We start from the raw sequence: 26,393 nt of genomic DNA on the forward strand, positions 1-26,393 counted from the left end.
TTTTTTTTCTTGTTTCAACCTTTGATAAAAGTAACTTTGACCTCTTATTCACCTAGGAGCAAAAAATAACTGTTCTTCCATTGTCTCCAGCCAATATGCCAGGTCCTGTTAATAGGCTGTCTAGTACCCATCCTAATTGGAAAGCGAACATACTTTCATTGAGCTCCTTTTAGCAAGAGATCAGGGCTGTGGAAGACGCAGGTTATAGGCATCAGCTCTGTCCCTCTACAAGGACTTGTACTCTAGCAGGTGACCTGAGATGTGTGTCCACAGAAAGGACAGGAGGCAAAATGAGCCGCTACCCCCTGCAGGTGTGAGTCACTTGTGTCAGGAGTGAGTGTTCACCCTTCTCCAAACTTCAATTCCCCTTCCTTCTGTTTAGAAAGAGGTTGTTTTTTGGTTTTTTGCTAGCAGTGCTGTAGCTTCTAGTCCTGAGTTTCCTAAATAAAGCTGTAGCAAGTGATGAGCTATGAAAACAGATGAACAGAGGTGGAAAGTAGAATAGAGGTTACCAGGGACTTGGGGGAGAGACAATGCGGAGTTAGTGTTTAATGGGTATGGAGTTTGTTTGGGGTGGGAAACGTTTTGGAGGTAGTGGTGATGGGTACACAACACTGTGAATGTACTTAATGCCACTGCATTGTACACTTCAAAAACAGCTCAAATGGTATATTCTACATATATTTGACCACCAAAAAAAAAAAAAGTTAAAAAGAATGGAGAGGACAGAGGGTGGATGGTAAGGACTGTGTGTGCTTCTCAGAAGGAAACTGATGGGACTCCTCAGAAGTGAGACTCATTCCTTCTCCCCAGACACAGAGCAAACCAGGAGCTCTAGGGAAACCCAACTCTGACAACAGGAAGGGAAAAGTGAAGTGAAGTGTCTCAGTGTTTAAGCTGAACGAGAGACAAATGGTTAACAAAATGAAAAGCAGGCAAGGCCCCATAAACAGATAGAGGCAGAAAAACGCAGGGAGACAGGAGCAACCCCACGCAGGTTCCTTGCAGGCTTCCCAAGATAAGCTCTCACTCACCTCTGCTAACTTCAGTGTCACCCATTCCTTGATCTTTGCAGCTTTTTCTTGAACGATTTTTGCTTCCTCAGCTCTCATCTTCTTCTGCAAGATAGAGAGGGCCTTTAGTTCGTCACGGTGGTCACCATTTTAGTGAATAATTGGAGGTGGGAGGCCCTGAGAAGAAATATGAAGGGACTAGATGGAGGTCGGCCGATAGGAAAAAATACATTCATTTATGAATTCTTAGAAAATATTCTTAAAGTGGGAAAGGCCTTCCTAAGCATAATACAAATCCCAAATAGCCATGAAAGAAAAGACTAATAAATCTATATCATCTCTATAAATTACTATATGACCAAAAAAAAAAAAAAAAGATGCCCTTAAACAAAATGAAAAGACCAACTGGGGGATGATTTGCAACACAAATGACTTACATACGAAAGGGATAATTTGAAATGAACAAACCAATGAATATATGCAAAAGATATAAATAGGAAATCAACAGCAAATAAAGGGAGAGAAACCCATGAAAAGCTGTGCAATCTTTATTATTATTTTAAAAATGCAAATAAAAGTGACACATCATTTTCCTCTACCAGACTAACACAATGTAAAAGTTTGATATAACCCTAAATTGTCAAGGGTGTTGGAAAACAGCCCACCTCATACAAATTGGCAAAGCCTTTTTGGGGAAAAACTTGATAATATCTGTCAACATTTTAAATGTCCATACCACTGATCTAACAAACCCACTGCTTAGGAATCGTTAATTGCATTATTATTTGATAAAGCAACAAAAACAAAAAACTCAAAACTGGACATAACCTAAGAGCCCACAAATAAGGGCTAAATAAACAAAATGAAACGGAGCACTGTGCCCTGATGCACAGGAAACGGTCACAGTGAACAGCAGTTAGTGGTGAGGAAGGAAAATGAAGGATGGGGACGGAGGAAAAATGTCATTTTATACCCTTCTGGTCTTTTTGTATTTTTTACTCTAAGCATGTATTACCTTTACAGTTAACAAATAAAAAATAAAGGTAAGTTAGCACATGAGTACAATTCCCTCAAGATGATCAACAGTATACAGTGATCCCGCGGTATCTACAGGGGTATTGGTTTCAGGACGCCCAGCAGATACCAAGATCTGCGGATGCTCAAGTTCATCATATTGATATAACAGGGTGAAGTACAGTCAGCCCTCCCTATTGGTGGGTTCGGCATCTACAGATTCCACCAACCACGGACCTAATTCTGCGGATATGGAGGGCTGACTGTACTATGCCCTTTTATATAATGGACCTGAGCATCCACGGATCTTGGTATCTGCGGGTTGTCCTGGAACCAATCCCCTGTGGATACCGAGTGACCACTGTAAAATGACTCAAAAGCGAGGTCTGTATCTAAAGAATAGCAGCCTAGGAGAGAACAAAACACAGGCTTTGGGGATTTGGCTCTGCCTCTGAGGCTTATTTGCTGTGGGGCACTGGGAAGGCCACATCAGCCTCTGGTGATGTCATCTCTAAAATGGGCGAAGATACATCTCCCTTCGGGACCATCTTGAGGATGAAGGGACAGAAAGTGCACCGCACAGTGCCTGAGGCACAGGTAACCAACAAGTTCTAGAACGAGTACTAGTTCCCTGCTCTAAAAAGCATGGAGGGACTTCCCTGGTGGCACAGTCGTTAAGAATCCGCCTGCCAATGCAGGGGACATGGGTTCCAGCCCTGGTCCGGGAAGATCCCACACGCCGTGGAGCAACTAAGCCCGTGCACCGCAACTACTGAGCCTGTGCTCTAGAGCCCGCGAGCCACAACTACTGAGCCTGCATGCCACTACTACTGAAGCCTGTGCGCCTAGAGCCCATGCTCTGCAACAGGAGAGGCCACCACAATGAGAAGCCTGTGCACCGCAACGAAGAGTAGCCCCCACTCGCCGCAACTAGAGAAAGCCTGCCCACAGCAACGAAGATCCAAGGCAGCCATAAATAAATAAATAAATAAATAAATAAATAAATAAATAAATAAATAAATAAATAAATAAATTTATTTTTAAAAATAAATAAATAAAAAGCATGGAGACAACTGGTGTACCCTCAGTTGTTTAGAGACCAGCAGTAACGACTTTGGTTACACTTCTAGGGAAAAACTGCCTCGAAGTTGTAAGATGATGGACATAAGCTCCAAACAAGGGAGTCTGTGGAAATGAGATGGGCATATGGAAGTGTCTGACTCAGTATTTGAGAGCTGGCGAACCGGTAAGGTTATCTAGGGGTTTGCAGACGGGCCACAGGCCAAATCCAGCCTTCCACCTGGTCCCTCCCTGAACAGCCCTGCCCATTCATTTCTGTATTGTCTAGGGCCACTTCCAGGCTACAGCAGCAGAGTTGGGTAGCTGCAACACAGACCACGTGGCCTGCAAAGCCAAAAATATTTACTACCTGGCCCTTCGCAGAAAAAGTCTGCCGACCCCTGACCTAGTTTGATACCCTGATATTTATGTGGCTGTGGAAACTGAGGCCCAGAGGGTGAAATGACTTGCCTCTGTCAGTTTGTGCCACAGCTGGGGCTAAAACCAGGTCTACTGACTTGCAAAACAGCATTCTTTCTCTTCTGATCTGGACCTATTATTATTGTAAAATGATTTTTTTTCCTGACCTAAGTAAGATTTAGCAAGAATCATTTTGCCCACCAATTCCCAGGTGCTGCCACTTCTAACTATGAACCACTCAACAGAGAAGATAGGTATCTAAAATCAATGGGAGGGCTTCCCTGGTGGCGCAGTGGTTAAGAATCCGCCTGCCAATGCAGGAGATCTTCCTGGTCCAGGAAGATCCCACGTGCCACGGAGCAACTAAGCCCATGTGCCAGAACTGCTGAGCCTGCGCTCTAGAGCCTGCGAGCCACAACTGCTGAGCCCGCACGCCTAGAGCCCGTGCTCTGCAACAAGAGAAGCCACCGCAATGAGAAGCCCGCGCACCACAACGAAGGGTAGCCCCCGCTCGCTGCAACTAGAGGAAGCCCACATGCAGCAACGAAGACCCAATGCAGCCAAAAATAAAAATAAATAAAATAAATAAATTAAAAATAAAATAAAATAAAATCAATAGGAAATTGATGAGAGATTCCATGTGTCAACATTCTATTGATATTTTCCCATGACTTTTCAGGAACACATGGCGCCCCACACGTTGTGGGAGGCACGTCCCACAAAGGAAATGTTCAGTGACTGTTGATGAATGATTACGAATGTGCCCATGATAGTGGGAAGGCACCAGCAGGATTAGCTGGGACCTCCATGGAGAGTACACATGTGGAAAATTGCAAGTTGTCTGGCCATGCTGTGAGGTTTTCTTTTGGAAACAATGGAGCTCTGGCACCAGGGAAAAGCTGGGTAGGTAAGACCAATGGCAGAGGGAAGGGACAGAATTAGGATGAAGTTAATGGGATCGTGAAGGGGAAGCTGGGCCTAGGGGACTGGCAGGGGGGTGTTCCAGATGTCCTCTCCAGAACAAAGATGCTGACTGTGGCTGGAATACTGGGCAGTGGCCTCTCCTGGGCTCCTATGCGCTTTTCAGAGGAGGTGGCAACTTTGGTCTCTGTCTACTCAGGTTCATTGAGAAACTTTGGCCGAGCAGTTGACCAAGGCTGACGGTCCAGCTCTGTGCTGCTCTGCTACTACATGTCCCACAGGTTGGCAGGGCACAAGACCAGGGTGGAAAAGGAAAAGCTCTCCTTACCAAACACCGACCTCAGGTCTGATACTGTACCCAGATTCCCTGAGTTCATTCTGCCGACAGCCCTATGACGTACTACAACCCCTATTTTACAGATGCGTAAAACGAGAATCAGCGACTTAAGTAAGTTGCTCACTGGTGCTAAAGGGGGGATTCAACCCAGATGAGTCAGCCTCCAAGGTCCCTTTCCCACCATATCCCCTGCCTGGCTCTTTACGCACCTTCCAATACACCTCCGTGAGAAAGAACAGTCTCGTGAGGGAGAGAGTCCCCACACCGGCGGCCCAAGCAGAGGGGCTCTGCTCAAGGAGCCGTGGGCAGCTGGTGCAGGTGCTGCAGGGGGGCACTGGCACTTACCTGCTTCTCCAACTGGGCCTCCAGCCGGCCGATGAGCTCGTCTTTGCCCTGCATGGCATTCAGCAATTCTTGGTACTTCCAGTGCAGGCTGCCTGCTGAGTCCACATTCTTCAGGTTGGACAATTTCACCTTCTCTTCCATCACACCCACCTGAAAAGTACCAATCGTCTCATAGGGTTGGGGTACAGTGTGTGAAAGGGCCTCCAACATGGGATGGGATGCTTCCTGATGCCCCAACCTGTGACTCTCAGGCAGAGCCCATACCCAGGGCAGTTGGGGCCAATTAATTCAATGACCACTTATTAAGCCTCATCTGGGCAAAAGAAGGAATTGACAAGGAAGGAATAGCAGGGTGTAGGGCCATCTAACTCTGGGGGCCTCAGTAAGGACAAGCTGGGCAGGACAAACAGCCCTGGAGAGGAAATGCTCCAGCTTCACTGTGGCAGAGACATATGCTGCTCACTGAATGTCCATGAACTTCCCGATACGTTCCAGCCCTCTTGGAGTTAGACGGCCATGGAATTCACTGCAGCCAATGGGCCTGAGTGGAATGACTCAGTCATTTCTGGGCTGAAGTATTTAAGAGCTGGCGCACAAGGACCCAGCTCTCTTTCCCTGCCATGGCAACCAAGGAGGCTGCATGTTCTAGCTGGTTCCGCTGGAAGATGGGGAGCTCCATTACCTTGGATCCCTGAATCGCCATGCGAAGCAGAATCCCTGGCTAACCCTCAATGGAGAGGTACCATGAGTGAGAACTAAATGTGATAAACTGCAGACATGTCCGACTTCGTTGGGTACTCAGCATAACCTAGCCTATTTGGACTAAGCCACTCACCTGCTCGCTGCACTGACCCTTACCCAAAGATTCCTTCATGCCCACAGAAAGCCCCAGGCACCTTCAATTGTTCAGAAGGTCTAACACACGACTGCTGGTTTTCCTCGTCCCTGTAAGAGGCTTATCGGTGTGACGTGTCCATGTGTGTCCACGGAAAGGGCCAGGAAAGGCCAGTGGTCATTTCCGCTGCACGCTCCTGCCATCCCCTCCCCGGTTACCTGGGTCTCCGCGTCCTCCGCTCTCTGCTCTGCCTCCAGCAGCCTCTGCTCCAGCTCCTGCATCTGCTCAACCAGAGAGGAAGGGGAGATCTAGGTGCAGTGTCCCTACTGCGAACATGGCATCAAGGCAATGCATGTGAATTGTGCAGATGCTACACACAGGCCGGCCTTAAACCGCCCATCTCAAGTGGCTCAAGGATGTCAGGGTAAAGATTGCCATGGCAGCCCTCGGCTCCCTTATCCTGAATTTCTTGGGCAGGTGAAGAGCCTAGAGCTGCTGTCCTCTCTGCTGAGCGAGGAAAAGCCTAGGTCTCTCTCCCTGTCTGGGGCACCCGGGGTGGGGGAGCAGTACCACCATCATTCTTCCTGAGGCATCCTCACCCTCACTCTTGTTTTCAGGCTCTTCTCCCAGACCTCTCTCCTCTCAGCACTGGGCTGCAGGCAGTGCCCTGCCACGTGCCTGGCACAGAACATGCTCCCGTGTGAGCCCCCATCGTGTCGGATATTCCTTCCTACCCCAGAATGGCTCCCTGGCTGGGGACAAATACTTCCTCCCCTTCTTTCAAGGATGCCTCTGACTGCAAATGGCATTCACGGGTATCACCTTATTTGATTTCTTTAATCTTAAGCACATTAAAAAAAAATCCTATCTAGCTACCAGTCTGGAATCTTATGCCAATTGGCCCAAGAAAAAGGACCAATGTTCTCATACCCAGAGCCTCATCAGGGACCAGATCTAAGGTGAAGCCTAAGGAGCAGCTCACCAGCCCACGGCCCACACGGCATCTCTGCAGCTTCGTGAGCTCACAGCCTGTTGAGTGGAGCGTGAGCTGGATTTCAGCTCCCACCCTCCCCCTGGTCAGGGCTCAGAGTGCACTGCCAAAACCTTACACCATCACACAAAAGTCCTGCGGAAGCAGAGCAGAGTCATACATTCCATTCTCCTACCAAACGCCATGGGCCATGGCCTAGTCAGGCAACTGCTTCCTTCCCCGCCCTGCCTTGCTCCAGGGCAACAGGTATGCAGGGAAAATACACTAGAGGCATAACCTCCCAGCCTTGTCCTCCGTGAGGCTGGACAGGCCTTGCTTCCCAAGCTCCAGTCCAGCTCTCGCCCACCTTATCTCTGCAGATTTGGCCTTTTCTCTGGCTACTCAACCTCTCCCTTTGGCCTGGACCCTGGCTTGATATTTACCGGTGAACTGAGCAATTAATTTTTTCTCTTTCCCAACCTCTCATCTGCTCAGCTGAAATGCTGCTTTCCCTCCTTGATTAAAAGATGGACGAGACGGAGCCCTCCAGTCTGGTGCTGGACAGTGAAAGGAGGGTTGCCCGGGAGCAGTTCAGGTTTGAGAACCTGGGGAAACTCTGTTCTCAGGGCCACCTGCCCTCATCCGTTTTTTTCCTCCTTGGGGTTGGGGAGAGACAGATGTTTTCAGTACACAGTCCCTTTGAAAGGACTGAGGATCCCAAATAAAACTCAAGATTTACAACCCATGCAACAAAAATGCCCCCTGGGCTCCCAATAGACAGGACCATCTTTGCCAGGCATTCCTGTGCTCAGGCCGAGGATGTTTGCATCTCTTCTTTCCTTCCTCTCCTGTGTTTAATAATCATGATGGAACCTCTTGACTCAAGCCTGAGAGAGTGGGTTGGTTCTGGCCAGACTCAGGCATCAATTACAGCCAGATGGCCCTTCCAAGATCACACAGTCCTTGGCCCTTTGTAGCTATGGGGGAGGTAACAGCATAGAATAAACCAATATTATGGTTATAGGGGTGGCTGCTTAGCACACAAAAAAATTCTACTTGGTGGCGGGGCTGGGGGGAGTGGTTGACACATAACCCATGACCAGGTTAGTACTGTATAACCCTTCCCCCTTCGGCACCAGACCCGACTCTCTCCCCCCAGGAGCGAATCAGGTTCTCTCTCCCCAGGAATCTGAAATGTGGGATTAAGAGGCCAGAGATGAGAGCCAAGGGGCTGCACCAGACAACGTGCACAAACTTTACCAAGTCATGATTATTAGGTAGGTTCTTCAGTTCTCTGAGATGTCCCAGGCTCCTCCTAGTAAATTCCCTGTTTGCTTAAGCTGGCCAGAGCCGGTGTTTCTGCCCTCATCAGAAACACCCCTAACTAATACAATTACTGGGAGCATTTAATTTTTAAGAATACAATGAAATACTGAATGGGAAGGCTTTGGATTCTTGACAAGTTTCCTAGATTAACCTTCATTAATTTACTTATTTTTAACTTTTTATTTTATATTGGGGTAGAGCCGATTAACAATGTTGTGATAGTTGCAGGTGCACAGCAAAGCAACTCAGCCGTACATACACATGTATCCGTTCTCCCCCAAACTCCCCTCCCATCCAGGCCGCCACATAACATTGCGCAGAGTTCCCTGTGCTATACAGTAGGTCCTTGTTAGAGAATAACCTTCATTTAGATCTGACATCTGCTCTGTAGCTCAGAACACATATGATTTCCATAGGAAACGATCATTCATATTCGTGACTTTACAGGTGGAGAAACCAAGGTAGAGGGATGAATAGAATGTATCTGAGTCCTACCTCCCACTTGGGCATTTCCATTTGGGTCAAGAGTGGTCAATAACACTGGTCAGAGGCAGAAATCACTCTGTCATTGACAGCATGGTGAGTATTTTACCTCCCCAAGATTTTAATATTAGACATATTTTAAGGTATGCTATCACCGAAGCAGATGGAAAGGAAGGCGCCCCTCGGAGCCTAGGGTCTCCTCCCAGTCTTGGCCCAACAGACACCTGGTCCTCCCTGCTGCCGACCCTCCAGCCATTCTTATCTTCCGGGCAAGGACACTCGAGACTCAAAGCGTTCTGTATTCACCTTTATGCTGGAGTATTCTCTTTTCTCTAAAGTGAATTTCTGAACATTAAAACTATTTGGAACATCTGGAAATTTTTTAAAAGAGAAGAGTACAGTGACCATCTATGTATCCATCACTGTGCTCCAACAATTACCAACATCCTGCCATCCTTGTTTGAAGAGAGTATCTTTAACATCATGTTTCCCTCTGTTTTTATGAAAACACATTTTCTTCATTGCCACTGGAACACTCTCAGGGGTGTCTATGCCGGAATATCATGTTTGGAGTTTTCAAACTCTTCTTTTAACCCCAGCATCAACACTTCTCATGATGGCAGATCGTTCCTTATGCTCACTTAGAGGGCCACACCTGGACCTCTGAAAAGCTGAGCTACTCGCGGGCCCCCCTTATTTGGGTTCTGTTTCTCCTTTCAGAGGGTTCCCTAGGACCGTGTCCTCAGCTATCCTTTTAGTTTGTGGGTCTGGCTGACACACCAGCCAAGGCGGTGTCAGGTTTGGGCAGCTGACTTTTAGGCAGGATCTACTTTCACCAGTGCGACTTAACCCGAGACTCATAAGCCACCCTAGAACAGGCTGCAGCGACCTGATGAAATGCACTGGGCACCAACCTGGTATTTAATCACCATGTCCACAGCTCCTTGTTACACTCGGTGACGCTGTGAAATACTGGCCCCAAAGGCAGCAGACACCCTCTTGCGCTCCCAGCACAGACCTGCGTGCTGAGTGGTGGTCTGAGCCCAGAGCCACGCCAGGCTGGGTCTCAGCTATCCCTCTGAAAAGGGTTCAACATTCTTACCACTGCTTTGCACCGGCTGGAGAGAATGGTACAGGTAAGCCTAAGGCTCTGGAGCCCGACTGGCTCCACCACAGTGTGGCTTTAGATACATTCTTAACCTCTCTTTGCCTCAGTTTCCTCATCACCTCCTAGTATCCACCTCCTAGGACTGCTGTGAAGATCACAGGAGATGCCTCATGCCAAGCTCACGTGCACAACTTGGCACTTACTGAGCAGTTCGCAGCTATAAGTCACTTGTTGGATCTTCATATACAAAGATGGCACTTAGGACCAGGGTCAGCTTGCCTGGGACAGTCCAGTGGTCACCTGTCATCCAGAATAATTAGTAATAGAGCCTTCCTTTCTCTCTCCAAAGTGTCCCGGTTTAGACGATAAATTACCCGGCCACCCTACTTATGATCCATCCACAGAAAGAATGGCTTTAAGTCAGAGGTTGCCAACTATTAGCCTACAGAGCATCACGTAAGACCTACAGTGTTGCGGGCATTTAGCCGACACAGACATAACTGAACAAGGCCACTTGCTACGTGTCCAGCACTGGTTAAAGCACTTTACGCGTATCAACTCATTTAATCTTCATCCCAGTCCTAGAAGGCAGGTCCTATTATTATCCCTGTTGTACAGATAAGGAAACTGACGCAGAGGGGTTAGGTAACTTGCCTAACGTCACACAGCTAGGAGGCGGAGCCAGGATTCAAACTCAGGAGGACTGGCTCTGGAGTCTATTATACTCTTAGCCACCGTGCCCCTCACATCCAAATCTCACGTCCCGTAAAAACCCAGATTCCACATGCAATCCCCGATTTCCAGCTTCTCCTGAAAACTCAGGAGATCTGGACACGCTAGGACTACCTTTTCTCATGGCAATACCTGGCTTCCTCCTCAAGCTGTAGCACACTGCCCCGAATCCTCACTCATGTAAGTTTAGTTACCTGCAAGCCTTTGAGACTGCAACCCCCAGTTTTAGCTCTTAAATGGTTCTAACTCTGTTGTAATCAAAGACAATGATTCTCAACTTTTTGTTTTTTTAGTATCAAATCTTTTGTTCAATTGAAATCATATGCTCATTCCCAAGACAAAACTGGGGGGCCGCCCTGCTGTCTGAGTGCAGAAGAGGCAGGAAAGAAAGGACTCCAAGTCTTGTCTGTGGGTCCACTGCTCCCCACCCCCCGACCCAGAACCCCCTCTGAGGCTCAAAGGGCTCAAGGCGTCCACCAGAAGGACAGGTGAATGGGCCCAGGGACATGGCCAGGGCAAGAGTTCCTGGCAGTAGATTTCACACCCTCAGGGGCATAAGGATCCACATGGAGCTTGTTACAGATTCCTGGGCCTTGACTATAGAGGTTTTTATTTAGCAGGTCTGAGGCATGGACCCAGGAATGTGCTTGAAAAGAAAATCCCAGGTGATCCTGATGCAGGTGGTCTACAGACCACACTCTGAAAAACACTAGATTGGCCGCCGAACACAAAGCAAGCATCCCAGGGCAGAGCCCCCATCGGCACAGGACTCTTCTCGAATGGCTTTACAGGAGTACAAAGCTCTAGCAAGACTATGGTTCCTGAGAAATACTATAGAGGGCCTTATTAAAAATGGGGGTTAGGAGAATAAAAAAATTTCTCTACACGCACACACGTACGCACTTATACACAGTGAATAAAAGTTCTAGAAGGCATCTACTCTCAAAGCAAATCAGATCCGTCAGCAAGGAGGTCTGCTAAGGCTGATTCTGTGATGACTTTATGCAGATTTTATTTCCAACTAGTCATGACAGCCCTAGTATTCTCCTTTTATAGTACCCGGCCTTTTCACAAATTCTGAGGTATTTAAGGATGTGTTTTTCTGGGCCTTGTGTTCTATCAGCACGTTGTGAAGCTGGTGTCTAAACTGAATCACCGCCTCTGTATAATCAGTGGTCAGAGCGGGGAGGAGCAATAGTCATTGTTCCTTTGTTTAAGGGACTGAACTGAACCATTTATACACTCAAAAAAAAAAAAAAAAGTCCTGAAGTACAAATTTTTGGTATATAAATATAAAACTGAGTTACTGTATTTCAAAACATTGGTTGGAGAGACTAGTAAGGGATTCTAGAAAAAGAGGAAGTGCACACAGTCCCACCGGAACAGGCCTTGGGAAGAGGTGCCTGAGTGAAAAATATTCAAGCTCAAAAATGACGGATGTTTTATTACATAATGTCTCCTCTTTAATAGACCCACTCAAATCCCTTTTGGAAGCAGAGAGGGAGTAAATAAATCAAAAAGTTTTAACTTGTTTTAGTCCTAATATTGATGTCATGTATTCATCATGATACAAAGCTCTTTTGAGGATAGACAGTATACTCCCACTTTTCTGATGGGAAAAATGAGGCACAAGTTTAGCAAGAATGAACAAAGTCCAAGGGACTTTTAATATCCAGCTCTTAGAACAGCATCAGTTTTTAGATTGATCTGACTACCTATCTGACTTCTTCAACCAAGAAGAGCGCTGGGGAAACGGCTCCCAAGAGCAGACAAGATGTGAACTCTAAGACATGAGCCATTCCCTCAACTTCTGTGCTGGATGGAAAGTGACCCACAGCTCACCTGGCTTCGGAATGGGCGGCCCGGGCAAGGGCATGTCAGACCGTGAGAGGTGTCCCAGCGGAAGCAAGGTCTAGGGCTGCCTCCTCTCCTCACCCTTCCTGCCCTCTCTCACCCTTAGGTGAGGGATTATCCTGTCTCGAATGGCAATTCTGCAAGAGGGAGTCAGGTACAAGCAGACTGTGCGGTGGGGAAGGAGGAGGGTTTGCTACCAAGCCTTAGCGGCCAGTGCGCGGTATCTGATCCCAGGCAGGGCCGGGCCCCTGGGAAACACACAGGCTTGGCCTGCCCTGTACGACCGCCTGCAGCGAGTGAGTGGCCGTCCGTCATCCAGGCAATGCAATCTCCACGGGCGGCCGGGCGGGCTGTGCGGAACAGCAGAGGTGGAGGGGGCAGGCGAGGGAGGGGGCTGGCCAGAGGGCCCCAGCTGACCTGGCTCACCTGGGTGCAGGTGGGTACTGATGATGACTAACAAGTAAGTTCTGGGAGCAGCAACAGGGCCCGGCCCCGGCAGGAGCTCTCCTGAGAAACCTGGGTCATCTCTTCCTGTGACCTGAAAGTTACCTTGACGTATTGGGGAAAACCTCTAATGAATTGTTGAACGTGGCCTATTGGTTTGGGGATGACAGCAGGTGACAGGCACAGCCCTGACATTGAGCAACATGGTGTTTACGGCCTTAAGGTTTCCTGCCAAGAGGTCCGGTGTCGGGCTAATGTCCCAGCCCTCTTCCCTACTTAAGTCTCCCAGCCCATGATTCCTAGTCAAGATTTCTTTCTCTCCCCTCCCACACCGCCAGGCTCTTCTGCCCTGTGTCTATATACTTCTCCTTTCTTTACCCAAGTCACGCTCTGAGCCCCCAACATTGTTACGGGAGGGCATTCTGGTTACTTTGATGGTGAGCAAACACAGTCTGGAAGAGAAGAAGGGGCCGATATTATAGAAGTTCAACCTACCCAGACCCAAGGGGCTGTGGAAGAAGAAGGTGTTTGTTTATAATGTGTTTGAGGCCCCTGGGGAATAGAGGAGGAAGGCATTTAAAAACATTTTTCTATCATGAAATATTTCAGGCCAACAGAAACAGGCAGAGAATAATTGTTTTAAAACATGTATCCACCATTCATCTTGGTCAAATCTTAATTTTTGTCATCTCTGCTTCTGCTGTTTCTAAGAAATGGACCACAACAGACAGTTGAAGCCTCCAGTGTACCTCTCTCCAATGTTACCCCTCTCCTTCCAAGTGTACTTACCCTATGCTTGGCTGTGTTTACATTTTTACCTCATTTGTATACACCCCTAAACAACAGAGAGTACTGTTTTGTGCAGGTTTTAAAACTTTATATAAACTGTATTGTTCTATATATATATCCTCCTGATCTTTTTTGTTCAATGTTGGTTTTTGAGATTTATTGATCCTATACATGTAGCTTTACTTGACTCATTTTTAACTGCAATGTAGTATTCCATTGCACAAATACACTCAACATGGTTATCTATCCCCCGTTGATAGACATTTAGTGTATTTCTAATTTTTCATGCATCATTGCTGCAAAGGACATTCTTGTATAGGTCTATTTATGACCAACATATTTGGATTCTTTCTTTTTTTTTTTCAGATTGAAGTATAGTTGGTTTAAAATGTTGTGTTTGGATTTATTGCTACCACTGCATTTTGTGCTTTGTATTTACTACTTTTTTTCTATACTCCTTTCTCTCTTCCTCACCTGGATTTAATAGACTTAATCCCATTTCCAGTAGCTGCTCTCCTGATTTGAAAGTTATATGCTCTATTTCTATTTGTTATTTCTATTATTCTAGACTTAAAGACTGCTATTTGTTCCCCACGTTCTGTTCTCCACTTCTCTTTCATACGACCTCTGACTTTTAACAGAGCATATCATTATCCAGAATAAAGACTACACTTTCCAATCTTTCCTGCAGCCTGGTATAACCACATGAATAAGTGGCCAATGGGATGTGAGTAGAAGGAATGAAGGCAACCTTTGGCCCATGCTATCAAAGGGAAGGAGTTGGAATGTGGACATGAGGGTGAACTACCTTCAAACATGTAGCAGACCTCCCCCCAGAGCTAGATTGCTTATGTCTGGAATGTTACATGAAAAGGAATGGATTTTTTTAAACATATATACTGCTTGGTCTTATCCTGCTTCCTAAATCTGAGGCTTTAAGTCTTTCACCAAGTTTGGAAACTTAAAAGCCATTATCTCTTTGAATCATGCCTCTCTTTCACTTTCTTCTCCACTTCTGGAATCTCCATAAGGATCCTGTCATTCTGGCAACCACATCTCAACCTGTGTCTTCATCTCTCTATGCTGCCCTCAGGTCTATCTTTCTGTTCGTGAAGTCTGTCTCACGTGGTGCCTAATCTGCTATTAATCTATCCACTGAACACTTAATTTCATTGCAAACATTTTTCATTTCTGGCAGTTCTATTTGGTTCTTTTTCTCATTTTTTTGAATGGTGTCTTGTTCTTGTCTTATATTTTCAATTAGTTTATTATGTCTTCAATAGTTTTTTTTGGTGGGGTGGGGCATACCACACGGCTTGCAGGATCTTAGTTCCCCGACAGGGATTGAACCCAGGCCCTCGGCAGTGAAAGCACAGAGTCCTAACCGCTGGTCGCCAGGGAATTCCTTTCAATAGTTCTGAACTCATTGATTTAGTGTGTTGCCAACAGTTCTATTATTAGAAGTTCTTGTGGTGATCGAGTCCAGTTGTTTGTTGCATACGCGGACTCTCACCCACCGTGGGTTATTCTCCCAAGTATTTAGTCATTGTGGATCATATATTCATCTTCACTAAGGACTTTTTTTTTCCCTGTGGGGATCCTGTGTAATCAGGGCTGAGGTCTTGTTCTTCCAGGAGAGGTTCTATGTCTGCTTCTACAAGGTCTCTGGGGGTATCACTGGCCCAAAACTTCAGGTTCCTTATCCACACAGATAGTATAAATTCTACTGTTAAACCACCAACATCATCAGGCTCTCGGGGAACAATTTTCATTTTCTTTATTTTTCTTTTTTCTGCCCAGAGCCTTGGCTAAGTATGAGAAGCTGTTCTGTTGTCGCCCTGTGCTGGTGGATGATTTTCTTCTCCTCGTCCACCTTTTTATTTCGTGTAAACTCCTTTGATAGTCCTGACTTTACCTGGAAGTTTCAGTTTCAGCTCCAGCCTCCAACTGGCCAGACCTCATCTCTGTCTCCACAGATGTTAAAACTCAACCTTGAAAGTTTCATTACTAAAGGGAGGTCACACTCTCCCGGCCCAACTCAGCTGCCAGTTGTGAGTTCCACTCTGGTTTTTCCTCTTCATTTTGCCCCCTGAGGATTCCTCTTATTTTTTTAGTACACAGCTCTGCGCTTAGAAGGGTATTTTAAATATTTAATCTAGTATTAGTAGGTGTCTCATGGTGGTCATGTTTAGGTTTTTACTAGAAACAGAAGTCTCCTGGCTCTGAGATGTGCTTTAGACCAGCTAGCTGAATCAATCCCTTCTTATCCCTTCCTTCCCTTGCACACCTCCAATTCCATATACAAGACAAAGTTCTCAAATTTGATAGTGTACAAAACCAACTTCTGGGCGCTTCTGAAACAGACAGATAATTAGCAGCACGAGACTTGGATCAGGAGGACGGGGGTAGGGCCCAGGAACGTACATGGTTAACCAGCACTCCAGCTTTCTGGCATAGGGGGTCCCAGGACCACACCACTGTCTCAGGTTTATTTCCCTTTCCCCGAGGTGGCTGAATTCTACTAGCAGTACCTGAACCACACCCAAAGGAACCCTGCCGGTCTCCATTCTGCAAAGCCTGAACTAGGAGACAGCAATGCCAACACACCCAAGGTTCATGAATTCTAGTCCAAGCTAGTCCAGGGCCACTCCCCTCGGCAGTGGAAGGGCAGAGGTGACGTCAATGACTTGTCTTCCTGGACTCCAGGTTGTGGGGTTGTCAAGAAAACAGGTCATTTATGCAGGCTTTGTTCATCAAGACTTTGACATTACTTAGAGGTGGACTGAATTTTACTTTTGTACTAGGAAAGAAGGGTTTACTAGAAGATGGCTACTGTAAACAAAACTACAGACAGAATGGTTGATTCAATTAAGATATATATATTTTAGTGTAGGTTGTCACTTTCTAGATGGGTTATGCTCCAAAATGCCTCAGAAAATAGCCGTTTAGAATGTATCTTCCCATGGAAACGTTATGAATAATGGTCAGTTTCCCAGCCCAGCCCACCCAAACCTGTAAAGATAATAACTGGTCCCATTTAAGACCGATCCTATGCCAGAACCTTTATATATGTCATCTGATACAATTCTCAAAATAATTCCGAAAGGTAGACATTTGTGTCCCTGCCTGAGAAGTGAAGGGACTTGCCCACTGTCACGTAGCTAGGAAGTGGCAGAGCCAGACAGGTCTGGCTCCAAGTTCTGTATCATTGTCACCAGAAACCAGCCTGCCTTCCACAGCTCATAATCTTAATAGAGGGTGAGCAGCAGGGTGGGGATACCCATTCTTCTCTCCTAAAATATCTTCCTTCCCCACACTGAGGAAGAAATGTTACGGGACGAATAGAACCTCCACTGTAGATACACGTGACTCAAGAGATGATGCATGACCATGAAGATCTGTATCATTTTTTTTTTCTGTATCATTTCTTTGGTGTGTCATATGGAGAAGCAGAGCAGGAGAGGATGCAAGATGACAGATTAGTCAACTGCTTAGAATTTGGTCTTTGAAAAAACAAACTACCTTGGGTTTCACCTTACAAGAATGGAAAGCGCCTTATTAAAAGTTCACCTTCCTGCAACAGAGAATAAATAAGCCCTGGAGCTCTAAGGCACAGTATAGTGAATACAGACAATATTGTGCTATAATCATCAAACTTGCTAAGAGACTGGAACTTAATTATTCCAACCACTAAAAAGAAATGATAATTATGGAATATGATAGATGTGCTAATTACTGCTACAATGGCAATCATTAAAATATATAAATGGATCAAATTAACATGTATGCCTTGAATTACACAATGTTATATGTCAAATATATTTCAATCTATCAACCAATCAATCAAACCGCTCAGAAAAAAAAAAAGAAAGTTGGCTTTCCCCAACTCTCCCTCTCTGACAGTGACCTCTGCAGGGACGTTAGAGGCTGCCTGCTCTCCAGGACTCACCTTGTCGGCCAGCAGCTCCCTTATCTTGCTGGCCTGCAGGCGGAACCGGAAAAGCTGGCTTTCCAGGGCCAGGCAGCGCTTCTGCCAGTCTACACTGGTCCGGGTCTCCACCTTGAGTTCTGCCATGATGGAAGCAACTTCTGGAGATTCCAGGGAGCCCTGAGGGCCAGCACACAGAGAGGGGAAAAGATAAGTAAGTGTGTGAGGAAGAGGTCTCTGCGGAAAGGAGGAGGAGACCAAAGGAGGACAGAGGAAACAGGGCGGGGGAAGGGAAGTGAGCCTGGCTCTCCCTTTGTCCCATGGCCAGCTCTCTGAGCTCAGCATGTCCCGCTCCATCAGAAGGTAGCTGCGCAACCTCAGGAAATCACAAAACCCGAGAAACCGCAAGGAGAAACCTAGTCTCATTGTTACAGAAGTGAAAAGTAGGGCTCATTTGTTTTTCATTCAACTATCCATTTAACAAAAATTTATTCATTCAACAAACCTCTATGTGCCAGACACTGTTCTAGGCACTGGAGATGCAAAGGGAAATGAGAGAGGTCCCCTTGTCTTTTTGAAGAACTCTTAGTAAAGTCTAATTGCAAAATTACAATGTAGTCACAATTGCTAATCAATATGCAGATAAATGGAAGCAGAGAAACGGAGTGGACTATGCTGGGGGGAGGGTGTTTAGGGAAGGCTTAAAGTGGGTTACAGATTCATCCATGATCACGTGGCTAACTGGAGGCGGAACCCTGGTTCCCAGTTGAGTACTGATTCTTTACAACTATATAGATTTTAGATGGGGAAAAATGGAACGAAAATGTAATGTTTCAAATTTCCTTGACAACTTTCTATTTAGTTGGGGTTTCATATATTGTCATCAAATCATCCTGTTTTGGAACGGATTCTCACTCTTTCCTTTAAGTTATAAAATGCAAACCAGAAAATTGGTAGATATTTTGCTGTAGCCTCTGGAGAAAACCACAAGCCTTTGGAAAACACTTTAGACAAATTCAGAACAAGCCAAGGAGACACCTATAATATTTCCAGGCAGGGGAATTTACCCAGATGTCTCCTGAACATATTTTAGAGAAAAAAAACCTGGCTTGGGGATGAGAAAATGAAGAAGGATGTATGAGTGTGTATGAGAAGGGAGATACAGGCGCAGAGAGGGCACAAAGCAGAGAAGGGCTGGGAGACACATCCACCACCAGGACTTTTTAAATCCCCCTTCCAGGGTGCTATTAATAATTATGTTTGGCAACAAGTATAAATTTGGTCTGTCCCAAACCATGACATATGGTCTCCCTACTATCAGGTGATTTTAAAGAATGATTGTTAATTTTCTAGATTGATAATATATTTTTAATTTTTATTTATTTACTTAAAAAATTTTTTTTTTGGCCACGCCATGGGGCATACAGAATCTTAGTTCCCCAACCAGGGATCGAACCCATGCCCCCTGCGTTGGGAGCATGGAGTCTTAACCACTGGACCGCCAGGGAAGTCCCTATTATTTATTATTTTTAATTTTTTTAAGTTTTATTTTTTTGGCTGCTCCATGCAGCATGTGGCATCTTAGTTTCCCAACCAGGAATCAAACCCGTGCCCCCTGCAGTGGAAGCAGAGAGTCTTGATAGTATTTTTTAATGTCACCTGTTAGAGATACATATGGCTTACAGGTGAAATGATAGAATGCCTCGGGTTTGCTTTAAAACTTCACCATAGGAGGTGAGGAGCTGGGGTGGAGGGAGATACATGCAATAAGATTTGTCAAAATGTTGATAATTTTTGAAGCTGGGTGATGTGTATACTGGTCTCTCTACTTGAGTATATGCCTAGAATTTCCCATAATAAAAATTTGTCATTAGAGAACAGACTTGTGGTTGCCAGGGGGGAGGGAGGGAGGGATGGACTGGGAGTTTGGGGTTAGTAGAGGCAAACTATTACATTTAGAATGGATATACAACAAAGTCCTACTGTATAGCACAGGGAACTATATCCGATATCCTGGGATAAACCATAATGGAAAAGAATGTAAAAAAAAGAATGTATATGTATGTATAACTGAGTCACTTTGCTGTACAGAAGAAATCAGCACAACATCGTAAATCAACTATATTTGCATAAAAAAAAAAGAAAGTTTTAAAAAAATTGCCATTAAAAAAAAAAAATCTCCTTTCCCTTCTTCAGGAGCCACATGGCTTCAGAAAACCCAGCCACCTCCCGTATGTCACTAAAATTACCCTGGAGCATCAGTGAGCCTGTCCTTGATAGGTTAACCACCAATATTGCTTCCCACCCCACATCTGACTTTTACAATATCATTCTCCCATTATACGCAACAAACAGCTATTATTTATTGAGTCCTTACTATATGCCAGGCACGTGTGGCCTCTTTCATTTTCATGAGAACCCATGAGACAAGGAGTGGGCACTAGTCCACACTCTCAGGAACAGAGAGTTCTGTAGCTGGTAAGTAGTAGGGCTGGGATTCTCATTCCAAAATGCCTGTTTTTAGCTACTGTGCTCCTTACCCATCCAAAAACTGCACACAATGTTGATTTCACAATGAGTCGGGTGGACTCTTAAGAATGAAATATTTTATAGGGTCTCTCAGGATCCTTGGCACAAAGGCGAACCTATATCCCAGATTTCCCAGGGTACCCTGGTGTCAAATATTCTGACGCTTTAACCTCCATAAGCACAGACATTTATCATGTGTCCTGACTTTTTGTTTAAAAAACAGGGTCAGTAGACCCGTAGAGAAAGGCCCAACAATTAAACCACTGACGGGTCAGGTGATGGAGTCTTTCGGTTCTGGGCTGCTCAGAACACTGCCCACATGACCTCAGTCAGCCCTGCTGTCCCGGAACTGTCATCCCAAACAATCCGACATTGTGACCTCCCAGCAATCCCCACCTCAAAAGACTGGGACCAACTGGAACGGGCAGGAAGACAAAAGACGAAAACAAAACATGACCTTCTCTGAGCTAAGATCACAGCTGAAAAGACACAACAGAACCTTGTGGGGCCTCCACAGAAGGCCCGCAGGCCTCATGTTTGGTTTTCTTCGTCCTTTAAGGGGATTTTACTTTCCCTGCATAATTAAAAAAAAAAAAAAAAAAGTGGCAGATCTGAAGGTAGGACCTTGGAGTCTTGCAACCTAGCCCAGGGCTAAGAATTAGCAGTAAAAGCACCCAAGCAAAACCAAAGGGCAGGGGAAACTCAATCCTTTAGTGTTGTTAAAAAAAAGTTTGGTGAATGTTAATTCCCTCTTATTGATTGTCAGAACTGCAGCTCAGATTCCACTGGGAGAGCGGAAACCCAAATTATCAAAATCTCCAGGGACTTTGGAAATAAGACATGTCATTGGTCTCTGCCTTGCTGTGACACCTGAGATTACACCTAGTCTGTAGGGAGCACTTTCCCCAATCCAGCATCTTCATGACATCAAGGTTTTGAACCCATCAAGTGCTCTGCTTAATCCTCTCCCTGCCTTGGGGATGCTGGCGAGGGAGCTGGCACTCTTGTGAGGCTAGTCTCGGCACGCGAAGAGAGCTAAAAGGTTTCTAAATGGATCCGGAGCAAGGTGCCTGCTGCCAAGCCAAGGCCCAGAGGCTCTTCTGACAGAAGCAGGTGGCCAGAGCTGCGGCTATATAACACAGGATGTTAAGGGAAGGTACCAGTAAGATGAACCTCAACTGCTAAGTCACCTTGTACTTGTACCTCCCATAAAGATGCGCAAGGATAAGCAGAAAGAACTTGCAGAATGGTCCTTGACTCTTCAAAGCATTGCTTTATCAGGTGTTATTTCTCTCGTTACCCTCTCAATATCCCTGAGATGGAGGACAAGTGATATAATTCACACTAAACAGATGAGAAAACTCATCACATCTGTGGCTTGCTTAGAGACACAGCCAAGTAGTATCAGAGCTGGGCCAAGAATCCTGATCTCCCAACATCTAAAACTGTCCTCTTTCCATGAAGATGCTTCTGTAGTGGTGGTAGAGTCTTATGCTACCAGGCTAGCCTAATGCACATATAGCATTAATGTGTTGTGTTAGATGAGGAAATGATATACGGGATGTGAACTGGGGACAAACCCCAGTTCAATGGTTTGTTTCACGTTTTAGTCTGGAAAGCTTCAAACATACATAAGTAGGGAGAACAGTACAATAAATCCCCCTGTGCCCTCCAGCCAGCTAATGATCACCAACTCATAGCCACTCTTGTGAAAGCCAGTTCTCTTGATCCCCACTAGTGCCCAGCGTGCTAAACTGCTTGGCAGGCAAGAGTCAAATGGTTGCCATGGCCTTGGCACCTACTTTGGAACTCCCTAAGCCCTCCAGCACCCTGGACTGACACGGCCACAGAAGTCAGCAGAGATATGCCTCAAGAGGCAGGGACTGCGGGTAGGACTGTGGTGAAAAGAGGGCACAGGACGTTGTTAGGTAACTTCAGACTCTAGCCTGTCTCGGAGGAAACGCAAACTTGAACTGGGATAGGTCTGGCAAGTTTAGGGATTTGACCAGAAATCGACAAAATGCTAAAATTAAATTTAATTTAACCGACTTTTGTTAAGCGATTCCTATGTGTGAGGTTGGGCACATGAAGATGAGCAAAGATCCTGTGGCTTGTGAGGCTCAGGTCTACAGTCTGAATATCCTGGGACTTTCCTGCAAAGAGGGCCAATCAGCACAAGTGCCTAAAAGAAAGAGGTCAGAGGTCGCTGCAGGAGGCATCAGAAGGTAACAGGGACTCTGTTCTGGGTACAGTTTCCACTAGGCTCTCCTCTGTCACCTCACTGTGGCTCACTCTCTGAGCGCGAGCACCTTTTGCCATTCCCACTTGGAAAGTGCTCCGCAGATGAGGCTAACCACGTGCCCAACGGTGGGCAAGTAAGAGCTCCGCGCCCCCTTTCTGGGGTTGGAGCCGGTGGGAGGGTTGAGTGGACACAGGGGCACAACTCCCTCCGTCTCTCACTGTCATGTGATCAAGCCAACAACATGCATTTAACCTCTTTTGGGTGCTGAGTAAGCATCACATTTCACAATGTTGGGAGAGACAGGAAAAGGTGAACATGTTCAAGCCTTCTGGGATCTAAATACCAAAAGGGGCTAAGAGAACCATGAAGACAAAACCAATAAAGAGAAATGGCAGAGTGTAGTACGTAAGATCCTGAGTTCTGGCACCAAAGAGACCTGGGTTTGAATACTGGCTCAAGCACGAATTAATCCTGTGACATTCGTGAACTTCGACCATTTGCTTAAGTTCTCTGAGCCTATTTGAAATTGAGGGCAATAATATTTGAAAAGGAGAGCCATAATATTAGGTGGAACCATATGAAACTGTCAACATTTAACCATTTTTCGACCTTCGAAAATGGCAATTTCATGGACCACACTATGTCGGAATTTTTTGAGAATTAAAGGAGGTATTACAAAAGCCTGGCACACAGGAAGCACTCAGTAAATGAGAGTTACTATCAACAAACAAAAGGCAAACCCACAGTGCCCTGGGCATAGTAGGAGACGCAGCCCACAGATGTGCTCACCACCAGATCAGAGAGGAGGTCAGGGGATTTTTAAAAATTATTTTATCTCTTTACTTTTGAATATTAAGCAAAAGAGTATATGGTGCAAAGTAAGGCTTCTTCCCACCCCTGTACTCCAGCCATAGTTCTCCCCAGAGGCAACTACTGTTACAGGGATTTGTGTCTTTCAGTGCAAATACAAGCTGTTCAGTGCATATACGAGTGTTCTTATATACGATGCACACGCATACACACACACAAATGGTGGCACACTATACTCACTGTACTTAATATAACTCAGAGAGTTTCCTACATCTATCTGTCTATCTATCTATCCCATTCTCCCTTCATGCTTTTTTTTTTGTATTATTTATTTTATTTTTGGCTGCGTTGGGTCTTCGTTACTGCGTGCGGGCTTTCTCTAGTTGCAGCGAGCGGGGGCTACACTTTGTTGCGGTGCGTGGGCTTCTCATTGCGGTGGCTTCTCTTGTTGCGGAGCACGGGCTCTAGGTGCGCAGGCTTCAGTAGTTGTGGCACGCGGGCTCAGTAGTTGTGGCTCACGGGCTCTAGAGCACAGGCTCAATAGTTGTGGCGCACAGGCTTAGTTGCTCTGTGGCATGTGGGATCTTCCCTGACCAGGGCTCGAACCTGTGTCCCCTGCACTGGCAGGCGGATTCTTAACCACTGCACCACCAGGGAAGCCTCCCTTCATGCTTTTTAACAGCTTTATTGTATTCTACTGTACGGCTATTACATGCTCTCATTTGAGTCCCTAATTGACAGGCATTTGGGTTGTTTTAAACCTTTTGCTAAAATAAACAATGCTGCAATGAATGTTCAACAAATAGACATCATTTCATACACATCAGAGTTTATCTGAAGGATAAAGTTCCAGAAATGGGATTGTAGGACGAAGTAATGTACATTTTTAAATGGCCAAATAGTCCTAATTGCCCTCCCCTGAGGTTATTCTAATTCATACTCCAGCCAGCAACAAGTGCCAGTTTCCCCACAGAGGTGATCAGTTTTGAATTCGTTTTTGACAGAAGGGAGAGACGGTTCAGGTGGGCTGGCCAGAGAATGCAGGATGGTGGCTCAGCGGCCAGCCTGCCATGAAGTCACCTGGACCGGGAGTGAGGGAATCCTGACACCTCAGCGTCAGCATGTAGAAAGCACTCTTCAACCCATAGGGAGCACAGAGATCCACAGTTACACAGCCTCTCAGAGAGAAGGAGGGAACAGTAAAGTGCACTCCTCCAGGAGCACAGTGGGAAGAACAATACCCCTTCCCTGCAGCTGGTGGAGGGGAGTCACATTTTCTCAGCTCACTTGTTAGTTTCAATGAGTTTGGGACCACCGGGTGTACCCCACCGTAACCCAGCTCTGGGCAGACCCCCTCAGAGGCCTATGGGAGAGGGAGGGGGCTGGACAGTGAAGCAAACCCCACATTTGGACTTTAGGAGGCGTCCGTTTGAGTCTTGCCTCTTCCACTTTTCTGCTATATGACCTTGGGCAAATCACAATTTTTCTGAGTCCTAGTTTCCTCCTTTATCAAATGGGGATAACAAGCAGAAAGACTAGAAGTTATGTTCTATAAAGTGTTAAGTGATGTTACCATACACAGTGTCTGCGGCACAGAAGACAGTCCAAAAAGTTTAGTGAAGGAACGAATGACTTCTCCATTGAAATTGCTATTAAAATGATCTTTCAAGCAGAAGTTTTAGCTGGAACTAAGGCTCTGTCCGGAAGAGTTTTATGAGGTGTATTCATAGTAAAAGCTTATGGAGGAGACGTCCCCTGGCAGGGCCAGATCCAACAGAGAGCGGATCTACTCCCAGAAGAGGGTCTTCATTGCCTCTGCCACCTCGATTGAGGTCCCCCTGCGCCCCGGTAGTCGATTCCTCTCTAAGGCTCCTAGGACGCAGAGCTCCTGGTGTCATTCGGCACCCAACTGGTTCTCTTTTCTGTTTGGCTGACCTGCCTCTAGGAGTCTAGCCTAGGACCCCTAAGAGAACCACGCAGAAATCACAGAAGAGACAACCCGAGATGAGACTTTAAGGAAAGCGGGAGGAGTGAGAGCGAGCGAGAGCTCAGGCAACGCGCTGGAAAGCCTGCAAGTTCGCTCCGAGGGCCCTTCCCGGAGCAACTGGATCGAGCCGGTCCCAAACTCCGGATCCTCTCCAGGAAGGCTACTCCTCGCCTCGCGGTGCGGGTTCCCAGAGCCTGACCCGCCGCTCTCAGCGCTCCTGGCTGCTGGGAGCTCGTTTCCAGGTAGGGAGGCACCTGCTCCGGAATCGCCCTCCGGCCAGAGGGAGCCGATCCTCTCCGCCCAACCAAACACCCTCCCAGGGCCGCGAACCAACCCTCCCCGCCGCCCCCGCACCAACCCCACCTCTGCCCGCGGGGCCGCTCACCTCCAGCCCGCTCACCTCCAGCCCGCTCGCGGGCGTCCCTGCGGCGCACCGGGCACCCGGTCCTCCCCCGCGCGCGTCCGCCGCTGACCTTGCGTCGATCTCGTCCGAGTCCGCAGCGGCCGCCGGGTCTCCGCTCCCCGGCAGCAGGGGTCGGGGTGGGCGGGGCGGGCCGGGCTGGGCCGGGAGGGGTGCCCGCCAGCTGGCCGCACAAAGCCGAGCCGACCTCGCAGCGCCCCATTCAACGCTCCGCCGCGCCCCCTCCTCGTCCGCTCCCCGCCCGCTCCTTAAAGGCAGAGCGCCGGGCTCGGCTCCCGGGGCGGCTCGCGGAGAGGCACAGGAAATGACCTCAGCAGGCTCCAGCCTCCCACCTCTCCGCACCGCTGGGCTCGTCCCTGGGGCGGCGGGGACGGCGGCGGGGTCCCGTGGGCCGCGGGGAGGAGGGGGGTGTCTCCCGGACTGCGGCCCCGACCTCTCTGTGGAGGCCGAATCGGCTGCCGCCCGGGGCGGCCGGGGAGCCCCGGCATCTGCTCAGCTCCCAACCAAACTGGGACCCTCGCGGGACGCGGCACAAGACCAGACCCTCCCCCCAAAAGGAGGTTCCAGCATTTGTCGGGCGACTTGCGGGAACCGTCACGCCCGGATATTTGGAGCAGAAGTCTGTCCCGCTGGCAGACCAAAGTTCTGATTTGTAATTTGAAACAAAACAAAACTCGCCACAGCCTAAAGGGTAATTTGCTTGCGTCTGTACGACTGTATGTATGCATGCACTCATTTATTTTAAAGGAGCCGGCCTAGGAGCCAGAAAGGCCAACAGGCCACCGCCTGCGGGCAGCTCGCGGTGCACCCTTGCAGTCCCTCAGCT

The 26,393-nt window shown here is 47.1% G+C and overlaps 1 protein-coding gene across 1 annotated transcript in view; it reads right to left on the reverse strand.

Moving 5' to 3' along the window:
* PLEKHH1 (pleckstrin homology, MyTH4 and FERM domain containing H1) overlaps positions 1-25,575 on the reverse strand; it is a 50,432-nt gene extending 24,857 nt beyond the window's left edge. Inside the window, exons 1-5 of the mRNA XM_068543792.1 lie at positions 25,547-25,575; positions 17,600-17,758; positions 6,163-6,225; positions 5,110-5,259; positions 1,035-1,118 (exon numbers count right to left, since the gene is read on the reverse strand). Coding sequence (XP_068399893.1) covers positions 1,035-1,118; positions 5,110-5,259; positions 6,163-6,225; positions 17,600-17,725 — 423 coding nt within the window. The 5' untranslated portion in view covers positions 17,726-17,758; positions 25,547-25,575. The remainder of the gene's footprint in view (positions 1-1,034; positions 1,119-5,109; positions 5,260-6,162; positions 6,226-17,599; positions 17,759-25,546) is intronic.
* Between the last annotated feature and the right edge of the window lie 818 nt (positions 25,576-26,393).

The sequence above is a fragment of the Eschrichtius robustus genome, chromosome 1 (genome assembly GCF_028021215.1).
Source record: "Eschrichtius robustus isolate mEscRob2 chromosome 1, mEscRob2.pri, whole genome shotgun sequence".
In the NCBI taxonomy this organism is placed as follows: domain Eukaryota; kingdom Metazoa; phylum Chordata; class Mammalia; order Artiodactyla; family Eschrichtiidae; genus Eschrichtius; species Eschrichtius robustus.